Genomic DNA, 12,742 nt, shown 5'->3' on the forward strand with positions numbered 1-12,742 from the left:
CCTTTGAGCTTGGAGATACGGGAGGAGGAAGAAGAAGAAAGAAAACTCTGGATAATTCTCCTTTTCCACGTGGTTCCTTATCTTATAAAAGAAATATAAAAATCTTACTTGTCAATTGACCATTTTACCCTTTAATTCATTCCATAATTACTAATTAACCTTCATCATATTTCCAATAAATCATTGAACTATTCAATTATCCTACTTTAATCACCAATTTCTAAAACTTTACAATTTTGTCACTAACTCGGTATTGAGGATGTTAAAAGCTAATTGGTTCCCTTCTCACTCATGAGATGACGGTGAAGGAAGATAAAGAAAGGGAAGAAAAGAAAAACAAGAAGAAGAAGAAGAAGAATGAGGACATAGGCATCAATGAAAGCTATCAAGATTCAAGTGATGAGGTGGATGAAGACGATGATGAACAAAAAGAAGAGATGGTCAAGCTCTTGAAGAAACTCAAGAGATTCATGATTTCCAAGGAAGTGAAACATGAATCAACCAAGAAGAAGAGTCCCCCGGTATGTTTCGATTGTCAAAGAAAGGGGCATGTCATGTATGGATGTCCTCTTCTAAAGAAAAAGGGGAAGAAGGCATTTGTTGCATCTTGGAGTGATGAAGATGATTCCAATGATGAAGATGAAGTAGTCAACCTATGCCTCATGACCACTCAAGAAGAATTCGAGGTATCCTCTAACTCAAATGAATTTAATTCATTTACTTTTGATGAGTTACAAGATGCTTATAATAGGTTGTATTTGGGATTTGAGACCATGAATTCCAAATATACGAAATTAATTTCAAAACTCAAAAATAAAGATAATTTAATTTTGAAAGCAAAAGTTGATTTTGAAAATCAAAATGAAATTTTGAAAAATAATTTAGAGCTTTCAAAAATCAAAATAAATGATTTAGAAAAAGAAAATTTTGAGTTAGGTGTTAAGTTTGAAAGCTTAATAAAAGAAAAAGAATTAATTTCTAAAAATAACCTATTATGTTTAAATATGGCAAAATGCTCACATTGCCATTATCATGGTCATATGAAACATACTTGTCCTTTGAAGAATGGAAAACATTTTAAAATTAGGCAAGTATGGGTTCCAAAAGGAACAATGGGCATTTTAACTAACGTTCAAGGATCCAAAGCAATTTGGATACCAAAATCTACTTAAATGTCTCTTGCAGGTGTGTGGAAGCAATTGTGATGAAAATGATGATATTCAAGATGCTCTAGCCACACATGAAAAAGGAATGAGTAACCTCTAAGCTTAATACTTTTAATTTTGGATTATTTGGTTGCTCATTTGATTTTAAGCATGCATGAGTTTTGGTTTTAAATGATTATGCATCATTGTTTTAATCTCATGTATGTTGAAAAGATGATTATGATGAACATTTTAAAATTGTAATGATTTTTCAGAATTTTTAGTTCATCATAATAAAATTTTGGTCAAAATTTGTTTTAATGCAAATGATATCTCTCTAACAATTGATATCAACTTTTCAAATACTTTGATTTTATAAATCTTTAACAAATTTTGACCTAAATTTGAATGTTTATGCATGTGGTTTAAATAAAAATGATATCTCTCTAATAATTGATATCAAAATTTTTCAAATGCATAACATTTTTAGAAAACTTTATGCATATGATCTTAAATTCAACAATTGGTATTGTATAAAGTATTTTAGTCTTGGATATATTGAATTTCATATGCTACTAACATGTTTGTTATTCTTTTTTGAAATTCAATTTTGTTTAAGTGTCAAAATCCTAAAAGAAAATTTTTATTTGGAATGCATTTATTGAGGGGGAGTTTGATTTTTTCAAATGATTTTTAAAATGTCAAATTTACTACTTACTCTCTAAAGTTATTTTGAACTTCAAAGATTAGAGTCTTTTTGATTTAACAAAAAGGGGGAGAAGTGTTAAGGTGTTAAAGGGGAGAAGTGTTAAAGTAAGGGGGAATAATTTTAAACTTTATTTCAAAATCTTAAAATTACTCAAATGTTTTGTTATATCAAAAAGGGGGAGATTGTTGAAAACATTTTGATGTTTCGATATAACAAATTAAGTTAAATGAATTTTAAGATTTTACAAAAATATTTCTAAGTATATTCGATGTAATTATTCGAATATCAAAATATTACTCCAAGTCTTTCAAAGTTCATTTTAATCCTTACTAAAGTGTAAAATTGTGTTTTATACTTAAACTATTTTAAAACAATTTTACAAAGTATTTCGAGCCTTAATCGAGCAAAAAAATATTTTCTTTTTAAAGGGTTTCAAGAAAAATCAGATTGTTCAGGGGTACAGATTCCCCCCCAGGGGTACAGATTCCCCCCAGGGGGAATGTACCGATTCCCCCATGTCTAACGGTCAAAAACAGATTACACTTAGGGAACCGATTCCCCATGAGGGGGTACCGATTCCCCCCACGCTCCAAGCTATTTTATTAATTGTTTCTCATCCCCAAACGGCTCCAAAACATCCTCAACGACTATATACGACTTCAAACACATTCCAAGCTATAAATACAAGCTAAGGACACTTGAAGAAGCAATAGAACAACTATCCAAGCAATCAAACACAAGAGAAGAGTTTTTCATTCTTATTTCATCTTTCTCTTGTATATATTTTGTTCTTGTGAGCTCAATCTTGTAAACACCTACTTTAGAGATGTTTTATTGTTTACATTTCTTATCCTTTTGTAAAGGGGAAAGATTCTAGCTAATCTCGTATAAAAGCTAAGGAAATGTTCTAGTTTAGCCCGGAAAAACTAGGGAGTTTGTAAGGTTACTCTTTATCCTCAAAAGAAAGAACAAATTAGTGAATTTGTTGGAAAATCCTTGGTGAGGAGCTAAGGTAATGGATTTAGACTTTGTTTGAGAAAGTTGAACCACTATAAATCGCTGTGCAATTCTCTATCTTTCAATCTCCTTACTCCCTAAACACAAAACCGTTTCGAACCCTCTTTACAAATCATTCCGGTTGTCGATTCGAGCTTCCGAAAATCCCAACAGATATTTGAATTAATAAAATTAATTTGACTTAGCAACTACCATTTAGGTAATGACCTAAATGGTAAAATTATAAAGAAGGACCAAAATTAACTAAATTAAAGTAAAAGGATTAAATCATACCTAATATATTAATCAAGATAAATATTTAACCTATTTTTTATGGTTTGATGTTTTCATTTCATTCATGGTTTAATTATTTACCATTAATAATTCTCTCTCTCTATATATATATATTATTCTCATGTCATTATAAAATAGTGTCTGTTCAAAATATTATCAACCACTTGAAATTTAACAATGATCGCTCATAACTCTATACACGAGGTACTCGAATTTGAGATCTCAAGGGATAATACAGATGGGCATAAGTCGAGTTAAGTTTGGTTTTTGGTTAACTTGACCCGACCCAAAAATTATACATCCTCCACTCAACTCGACCCAACCCGAAATATATACACCTTCCACTTGACCCGACCTTTTGAGATAAAATCAGAACCCGACTCAATCTGAGATAGTATATTTATTAAAAATAATATTTTCATTCAAAAAATAATATATATAGGGCTATTATTGTAATTATCCTTAAATATATAAGGTAAATTTATATTTTTTAGGTCGGATCGGGTCAGGTATTTTTCACCCTAAACCTAAATCCGACCCAATCCGAACATAACTTCAAAAAATCCGACTCGAACCTGACTTTCTTTAAAAAAATATAACCTGATCAAGTCAGAACCTATTGTGTTTAGGTCGAAATCATTTGGTTCTTGCATGACCTAATGTACTAAATGCTTAACAAATGGCCTATTTTTTTAAGGGTTTCTCAATAATGATTTAACATTTCAAAAGATGCGAATAAGGGCCTAATGTTTGGATATATGTTCAACTAAGGTTCTAACATTCCAAAAGAAATAAATACAAGCTTAAAATTTTTAAATCTGTTAAAATAAAGATCTAACATTTTAAAAACGTTTTCAAATGAAGAATGTTATTGAGAATATTAAAAATATTAAATTCTTATTGAACATATTTAAAATAAATAAATTTTTATTTGCTTTCTTTAAATATTAAATCCTCATTTAAATAAATTTAAAATTTTTAATATCCTTATTCGAGTATTTAAAAAATTCAAATCATTATTTGAGGGGTATCTAACCCTCATTTTAAACTATAGAAACAATATTTCCAAGTTATTTATTTAATTATAATTTTTTTATTTAAAATAATAAATAAAAAACGATAATAAAAAGTGGTGAATTTTGGAAAACCGAAAAGGCAAGATTCTCAACACCCACCTCCATTCCTACACTCCAAAATGTGGAAGTCAAACACTACATGGTTCCACCAATCATAATCACACATTAGAAGAATTCTTCTCTCTTATTGGTCGGTGAAATCACTTTCCTTGTCGCGCGTTTAACATACTATCAGTCCATTCCCTTCGTTCCCATAGAACACATTGGGCTCGAATGCTTTAACTTCCTCACTAGAATTTCTTCGCACCAAAAAAAAAAAAAAACTGTAACCCGCTCTTAACTTCTTCGCATGCAGTCGGAGCTCCGGCTCCTTTAACGGAGCCCTGCTCAATTATCCAAAATTTCACTTCCTTTTAGATCTCTGTCCTACTTTTTCTAATCTGATCTCAACCGAACAAAATAAATAAAACAAAGAAAATTACTAGGAAATTATATACAGTTTTTCGAAAATGTCGAAACCCTGGGGTGGCAGAGGCTCGTGGGCCGCCGAGGCCGAGCGGGAAGAGGCGGAGGAGCGTAAAGCTATGGAAGCTGCGGCCGCTGCTGGTACCACGGCTGGACCGCAGAGTTTTCCTAGCCTAAAAGAAGCCGTTAGTACGAAGCCCAAGAAGAAGAAATTGACTCTCCCGGAGTTCAACATGGGGATTTATTCGTCATCCGGCGGCGGTGGAGGAGTTGGTGTCGGTGCTAGGGTATCGGATTACAACAAGCTGACACCAGACGAGATGATGCTCCTTCCGACCCGACCCAAAGAACGTACCGATGAGGAAATGCAGTATGGCCGTCTGGGAGGAGGATTTTCGTCTTATGGTAGGTCCGGTCCATCTGCGGGTCGGGGTATTCGTGAACGTGACGGCAACGACGGGTCATGGGGCTCCGGAAGAAGGCAGTACGGAGGTTTTGATGAAGAACGACGTGGTCCGCCTTCTAGGGTTTCTGATTACGATCAGCCATCGCGTGCTGATGAGGTGAATAATTGGGCAATGGGAAAGAAAACAACTCCTTCCTTTGATTCGGGCCGGCAAAACCGATACGGTGGACTTGGAACTGGAGGAGGTGGTGGAAACTCTAAGGCTGATGAAGTTGATAATTGGACGGCTGGAAAACGGCCAATTCCGTCTCGACCTTCAACGTTTGGCTCAGGTTTTCGTGACACGGTACCTGAGCCTGATAGATGGACCCGAAGTGGAGGTGGTGGTGGATTCAGAGAGGAAATACCTAGATTTGTTTTGAATCCTCCGAGAGGGGAAGTGAATGAGCCAGCGGTTAAGACGAATAAGCCTAATCCTTTTGGGGCAGCAAGGCCAAGGGAAGAGGTGTTAACGGAGAAAGGATTGGATTGGAAGAAACTAGATTCTGAGTTTGAATCAAAGAAGGTATCTAGCAGGCCTAGCAGCTCTCACTCCAGCAGGTCATCGAGTGTACAGTCCAGCAGGTCTGAAGGTCCCCAGCTGCAAGGGATTGAAAATGTAATTAAGCCAAGGCCAAAGGTCAACCCGTTTGGAGATGCTAAGCCTAGAGAAGTTCTACTGGAAGAGCGTGGAAAGGATTGGCGGAAGATTGATCTCGAGTTTGAGCGTCGTAGGCTGGACAGGTTTCCATGTCGTTTCTCTAATCATTTTTCTCATCATTTAATTTCGAAATAGTCTTGATGTGGTTTTGGTTGAATTGATTTTGATCAGTTTCCTTCAATGTTGTTGGTACTTGGTAATGATGGTTCCGGAGTTGCTTAAGCCCTTAGCATATTTTATTAGTTAAATTGCCTTGTCTGTTACCACTTTGCTGTCATTGTTGATTGTTTATTACTCTCTAATTAGTGGGTATACTATGTTGTCTATGAGAAAAACATTTGTTACTAAAGACTTTAGAATTGATGTAGGACAGTTCAAATCTCATATGGTAAGTTTGATTATGACCTTAGGTTTATTGAATGATGTTGCACAATTATTTCTTTGGACCCATAAAATCATAGTTCATGATCAGCTTGTTGTCATGAATTTAATGTGGCATGTGAATTTCTCTGGTACCCTAACATTCCTCTATGTCTATTCTCTGTAGAGGGTTGAATTTCTCCTGCACCCTAACAGATTATGTGTCTAAAGTCTTTGATATTGGTACATAGGGCTCCATTTCAGAAACTAATTTTGGATTATGTACGAGTTCCTAACATAAGTCTAAGGGCTTTCTGAATACAAAACTACTGTTAATTCATTTTTTGGTAGTTAGAGGAGAATAATTAAAAAAAATCCTGTCCTTTTCTTGCCAGGGCTGGAGATACCTCTTTCTATTTTCTTTTTCTTGACAGAAAAAGCTTAGTTAGCTCTATCTATGTTCCAAAATTTGCTTACAGTTATCAAATAGAAAATGTAATAATTTAATGTAGTTTTTAGTTTGTTAGCTCTGTCACTTGATTGCTTTCCGGTGCAGGAGATTAGCAAAAATACACTATTCTTAACACTGTTCAGAGTAGTTTGCGTAGGTAGCATATGCACCAGTAGTCATAGAGTAAACAGTTGCCAACTAACTAATTTTCTCCAGTCAAAACTTACATTATTGTCTTGCTACACTTTCCCCCCATCCCAGCATTTTATTCGAACAATCTGCCAGGCTTCTATGTTTCTTTAAGGTTCTTGAAGTTCTTATTTATTTTAGCTCTAGTCTTTTTTAGCTCATTCCTCTAACTTCAACCTTGTTCCTTTTGTGCATCTTAAACCTTGGGTGATATTTGGATTTGTGTTCTTCTGTTTTGTCTTTCTTCTCTTCGGGTTAACCTGATCCAAGATCCTTTTTTTATGCCTAGATTATTAATGTAAAATAGTTGTATGTTACTGCTTCTTTATCTACTTCCTTTCTAATTTTTCATTTTTCCGTGGTAATAGACTGTTCTTTGCGCTTGCTCTTAATTGTGTCTCAATTCCATTTTGATCCTTTCTTGCTCGCAATCAACTCTCGAATATATTGCACATACCATCATGTTCATTTCTAATGAAAATCTTTTTCAGGCCAGAAACAGAGGAGGAGAAGATATTGAAACAAGAAATAGATAATCTAAAGAAGGAGCTCGAGAAAGATTCAACTCCAGGTTCAGAATCTGCTGGGGACCAGCCCACATTACATGAAACACTACATCATAAGGAAAGAGAATTAGAGAAACTTATCCGAGATATGGAGAATAAAGCTAGATTTGGGCAGAAAGCTAGCGAAACGCCTGTTTCTGGATCTGGCAGGAGTGGCAGCTTCTCTGATAGACCACCCTCTCAGTCTGGGTCTAGTGATGGCTCTAGAAATATGGAGTTCATGGATAGACCCAGATCTCGTGGTTCTGTTGATGCATGGTCAAGACCTGCTGATGACCGAAGAGGATTTCAGGGAGGATTTAAAGGTGGCAGGGATAGAGGATTTCTGGGAAACAGAGATTTGGAGAGGTAAGGATATAAAATGTTACCGGTTAATTATCTCTTGCCTGTCTGCTCTTTCTTCATCTATCTTTATGGAAACTGGCCTCCATACCGAGTAATCCCTCACCTCAACCCCCCTCTCTTTCCACTTTATTGATAAAATGATATAATAATTTACAAGTTTTAGTAGAATGATTGGCATCTAAGGTCTTTTTTCATCTATCTTCATGGAAAACCTGGCCTCCATACCGAGTAATCCTTCACCCCCTCTTTCCATTTTATAGATAAAACTGATACATCCCGATGAATTGAAATATCTAATGTTGCTTTCAATTATCTGCACATCATCTTATGTTGGCTTATGTTGCTCTTTCATAGCTAAAATTTTAGCTAAAGATTGCTATTGTAATACTAGATAGTACGAATGTGCCGGTAGAAGCCAGACTGAGTCATATGGCTAATGGAAATTATACTGTTTTCTACATGGCAGGCCAAGGTCAAGGGAGAGATGGTGAGCCCTGGAATTGGCGTTGTTTTTTTAAATTCTGTCCTCAACTTTTGACAACCCGAACCAATAACATTTTGTCGCGCTGAATCGCATCTTGTTTTAATTGTTCTCTGCTTTTTGGCTCTGGTAAGATTCTTCAGTACCGGGACACTGAACTCTGGGATAATCTATTGTTACATCTTTGAAACTTTGTAAAATGGCCTCACCACCACTCTGTTTTTTGTTTGTACACTTATTTTGACTCCAACTTTATTAAACATGCAATGTGGGATTCAGCAGTTCATTGTTAAGTTTCCTTTTGAAATGTTTTACAGATATATTGTTGTTGAGGATAGATGGAACTATCTTTTTTTTTAGGGAAAAACCAATTAGTTTTAAAACAAAATCTTAATCTAAAAGGCATGAACAACCTTTAAGATACTATATAAGTGAAATCTTACTTTCATATTGAAGGATGAATGAAAAATAAGATTGTTTGGATGAAAATCTAAAGACAATTTGGGTGGAAAATGAAGAGAGAAAAGTTGAGAATTCTAAGGTAGTGTGAAAACATAGTGGTTATGATTTGTTTTAACAAAAGAATATATAAAAAATATTTTAAGAAACTATTGACACGACAAAAGGTTCATGCTGTGACCTAAGGTTACCCACCAGCACAGTCGAAGCAGCGAATGTGTTATGTAGAAGGTAGGGTCATATCATTGTTAACAAACACACCTTCCCCAAATACAACAATTACTGAATCGTACATGTAGATACTAATTTCCGTCCATATTTTTTATTTTATACATATATACACATATATATTATACAGTTTGCAAATTGTTTTTGAAAATACATATATAATATATAGTTTAAAACATTTTTGAAAATATGTATATTATATAGTTTTTAAATATTTTTGAAAATTATATATATAGTTTTTGAAAACGTTTTTAAAATATATATAATATACTTTTGAAAACGTTATGAAAACATTATATAATATATAATTTTTAAAAACCATGTTGAAAATATATTTTTTGAAAATTATATAATATATAGTTTTTGAAAACGTTTTAAAATATATATAATATATACTTTTGAAAACGTTATGAAAACATTTATATAATATATAATTTTTAAAAACCATTTTGAAAATATATATAATATATAGTTTTTTTAAAAAAAAACATTTTAAAAATTTATATATTATATGTTTTTGAAAACGTTTATATATATATATTATTATTATTTATTTTTATTTTTAATTTATTTATTTTTCATTTATTTTTGTGCAGGGTCCATGTCCAATAACAGTCCAAGTCTAGTCCACCGAACGGGCCTGACCCAGCCCGGATTCCACGCTAAGGTTTCCAATGTTTGTCATCAGCGCCGCAAGGAAGGGAGCGACACAGTCAGTGCCCAGCGCACTTCCCGGCCACCAACGGGACTGAACCATCCCGAGGCGGCCGGCGGGGAACAAGGGATCACAACAGCCCGTAACAAGAACCCCGGAAAATCCGGGATCGACCCCAAGATAGCCGGAAACAGCCCCCATCGGGACTGTATAAATACACAACAGTACCCACGACGAAGAGGAGGGATCATCGGAGAACCCAGAGCCGAGGGAGAACCCACGAGGCATCACAACCAAAAACTGAGAACACAGTGAAATAAGACCACCACGGTCGAACAAACCGAGCCATCACAAAGCCGTCAACAGAGAAAACAAATAGTAAGCCAAACACCACAAACAAGATAGCCAAACACACCAACAACCGAACAGAGAACCCAAAGAAAATCAATAAACAGTAAATCATTGAACACAACAAGCCAAAACCAAAAGCAGAGCAAAAGAAAAAAACATCGGAGCACATATCAAAGAGGCCATCGGAAAAGCGAGAAGTCACCGGAAAGGTAAAACCCGAAAGGGTTTTCTTTAGATCTACTCCGACAAGGGGGTTGTTTGGGTATTTGAGTGTTGATTTTGGGTTCACGGGGACGTGAGGTTTATTTTGGTGGGGTTCGGGTTTTCATAGGCCGCCGGCAGTGGCGGCCGGCGCGGTGGCCTGAGTGGCGGAGGAGACACAAGGCGGCGGCCGGAAATCGCCTAGGGAGAGTTCTGGGAGAGTTGAGAGCTTTCTCTCGGCTGAGGGAGAAAGAATTTGAGAGTAAATGAAGATTATGAAACGAAATTCAGCTGGTTTGTATATATATATAGCAGGGACCATTATGCAAATAGAAGATTCTTTAATTCTCTCTGCAGTCCCTGGTAGTTTAAATCGCATTTCAATCTGGCCATCACTTGTAATTTCGTCTCTGGATTCTCAATTCATTCAAATTGGTCACCTTTTACATTTTTATATATTTTGTGAATTAACCCTCTAATTTTGTTTTTTACAGTTTGGTTTTAGTATCACTTTCAGTGCGCAAGGTCCAATTTAATTCATTCTGATCCTTTTATTTATTTACCTTATTTTGTTTTTCTAACATTTTCTAATTCCAAACTTTAACCTTTTTTATCTATTTTTATTATTTTATTTTATTATTGTTATTTCTTTCCCATATTACACTTTTCACTTTTTCCTCTTATTTTGTTTACTTTTAAACGTTAACGTTTTTAATATTCGTTCTAATTATTATTTTAATATTATTTTTATTTTCCCTATCTCGTTTTCTTCACCTTTTATCTTTTTATTCTTTTATTTATTTTGACTTTAGTATTTTTTAAAAAAAATTCTTGCCATTTGATTTATATTCATTTATTTATTTATTTTTTTCCCTAATTCATTACTTATTTGTTATTTTTTTCCCTAACATCTTCGACTCGTTGTTTTCAGAAATTCCAATTGATCAAAGGTAAGTGATTTGCATCGAGTTTTTAAATTTAAATTTAAATTTTAAATTTTCGCAACTAAGACAATCGACAAATTAATTGGTACCGAAAGGGCGGTTCAAGGGTGCTAACCCTTCCTTGACCGTAATCGACTCCCGAACCCGACACGTTTCTGGTATAACGCAGATCAGGTAAGATGGTGTCCGACCCACCTAAATTCATTTTAAAATGGTCGGTGGCGACTCTAACCCAATCAATCCACGTCGAAGCCCAATTCCGGGGCCCAACCGAAAGACGGTTCCGACAGCTTTGCGACTCCGCTGGGGACAGGTAAGTGAGTCAGGCCAGAATTAATTTCTGGTTGTCTTTTTATGCGAAAATTGTAAGTTTAAATTTTAATTTATTTATTCGGTTCAGATTATTTACCTTTGATTATTTTTCAAATAAATAGTTGTACTAACATTTTTTCAATGATTTCAGATTTTTTAAAAGCTTCCATCTCTAGCTCTAAACCCGAGCTCCGAATCCTATTTAAGTGGGGGTGAAAGCGATGCCTTCGTGTGAATTTATTCTCCGTATGGGCATAAGGGAATGTGTCCTCTCGAGTTTAACTTAGTCCACACAAGCCTGTGATGGGTTTAGGACTAAGGGTCTGGTAAGCCCAAGGGGGCACCGGCAAGGAGAACTCGAGTACCGTTTTTAGAACCTAAACCGGGAGAGTACAGGGAAGTAGAGCCCACCCCAAAACCTCATTCCAAACCCTAGGCTGTTTTATTTCCTACTTTATTTTCTGTTCAAAGCATGCGAACTAGACAAACATGTGGTTAGGTTTTGTTTGAAATTTGCATGCGGGATAGAGATCATGTCCGGGTAGGAATAATAAGCATGTGGGGTAGATATCATGTGGGGTAGCATTTTTCATTTTTATTATTGTTTTGATTTACCTCACTAACCCTTTTACTTTTTGTTCTCTTTTATTTTTTGTTCATCGTTTGCATCATTTAAAACGATGTGTTGATCCACTAAAAATGTGTTTTAAACATGAATAATCTGCATTAATGGACGAATGGGTTATAATACAAAGAGATAAAAGCTCAGAAGTCCAACCGTGATCAAAGATACTCAAAGGCAAAGTTGCAGGGGCAATACGAGGAAAAGGTCACTGACTCGGTCGCTCCTTTCGAAAATACAAGAACAAGATAGTGAAACACTAGCTGAGCTAGATGCCATTACTGACGAATTCAAGAAGCAAGCTTTGGATAGTTTCTCTTGATGGAGGGCTCCAATGACACTTTCGTTAGAAACAAGCTCGGTAGAAAGTGAAAGTCGAAGATGCAGTCCTTCGAGATCTTTTTGGGGCAAGCATCTCATTATTTGCACATTTTAGCCAAAGGAGCCGGAATGGTTCGACAGGATATTCAACTAGTGAAAAAGACGAATCAACTTGTCAGAAGCTGTACAGGATTCGTACCATCAAAAAGAGTTTTTTGTCTCTTCAGACGTAACACTGTTGTCACCAATAAGGGTTATTCAGAATAACAGGCACATTTTTTTGGATCAATGCCTCGAACATTTCATGCATCATATATTTAGACATTTTACATTTTTTTTTATTTTCTTTGCATTTTATTATTTTCTCTTCATTCACATTAACTAACATAAACATGTCTCATCAAAGGGAGCAAATACTGGATACACCGCCTCAAGTATTGGACACACCCCATCCACATAACACTCG

At 35.2% G+C, this 12,742-nt stretch overlaps 1 protein-coding gene across 2 annotated transcripts; it reads left to right on the plus strand.

Annotated features, from left to right (window-relative positions):
• The first annotated feature begins 4,501 nt into the window (after window positions 1-4,501).
• Window positions 4,502-8,450, plus strand: LOC120170914 (eukaryotic translation initiation factor 4B2-like). Of its 2 annotated transcripts, none has more exons than XM_039178757.1 (3): window positions 4,502-5,874; window positions 7,283-7,705; window positions 8,163-8,450. In XM_039178757.1, the coding sequence occupies exons 1-3, from the start codon at window positions 4,730-4,732 to the stop codon at window positions 8,191-8,193; spliced, it is 1,599 nt and encodes a 532-aa protein (XP_039034688.1). In that variant the 5' UTR covers window positions 4,502-4,729; the 3' UTR covers window positions 8,194-8,450. The 2 variants fall into 2 exon arrangements, with proteins under 2 accessions (XP_039034688.1, XP_039034694.1); XM_039178763.1 differs by having other exon boundaries at window positions 4,503-5,874; window positions 8,169-8,243.
• The last annotated feature ends 4,292 nt before the right edge of the window (window positions 8,451-12,742 follow it).

The sequence above is a fragment of the Hibiscus syriacus genome, unplaced genomic scaffold, assembly GCF_006381635.1.
Source record: "Hibiscus syriacus cultivar Baekdansim isolate YM2019G1 unplaced genomic scaffold, ASM638163v2 tig00003041_pilon, whole genome shotgun sequence".
Lineage (NCBI taxonomy): Eukaryota > Viridiplantae > Streptophyta > Magnoliopsida > Malvales > Malvaceae > Hibiscus > Hibiscus syriacus.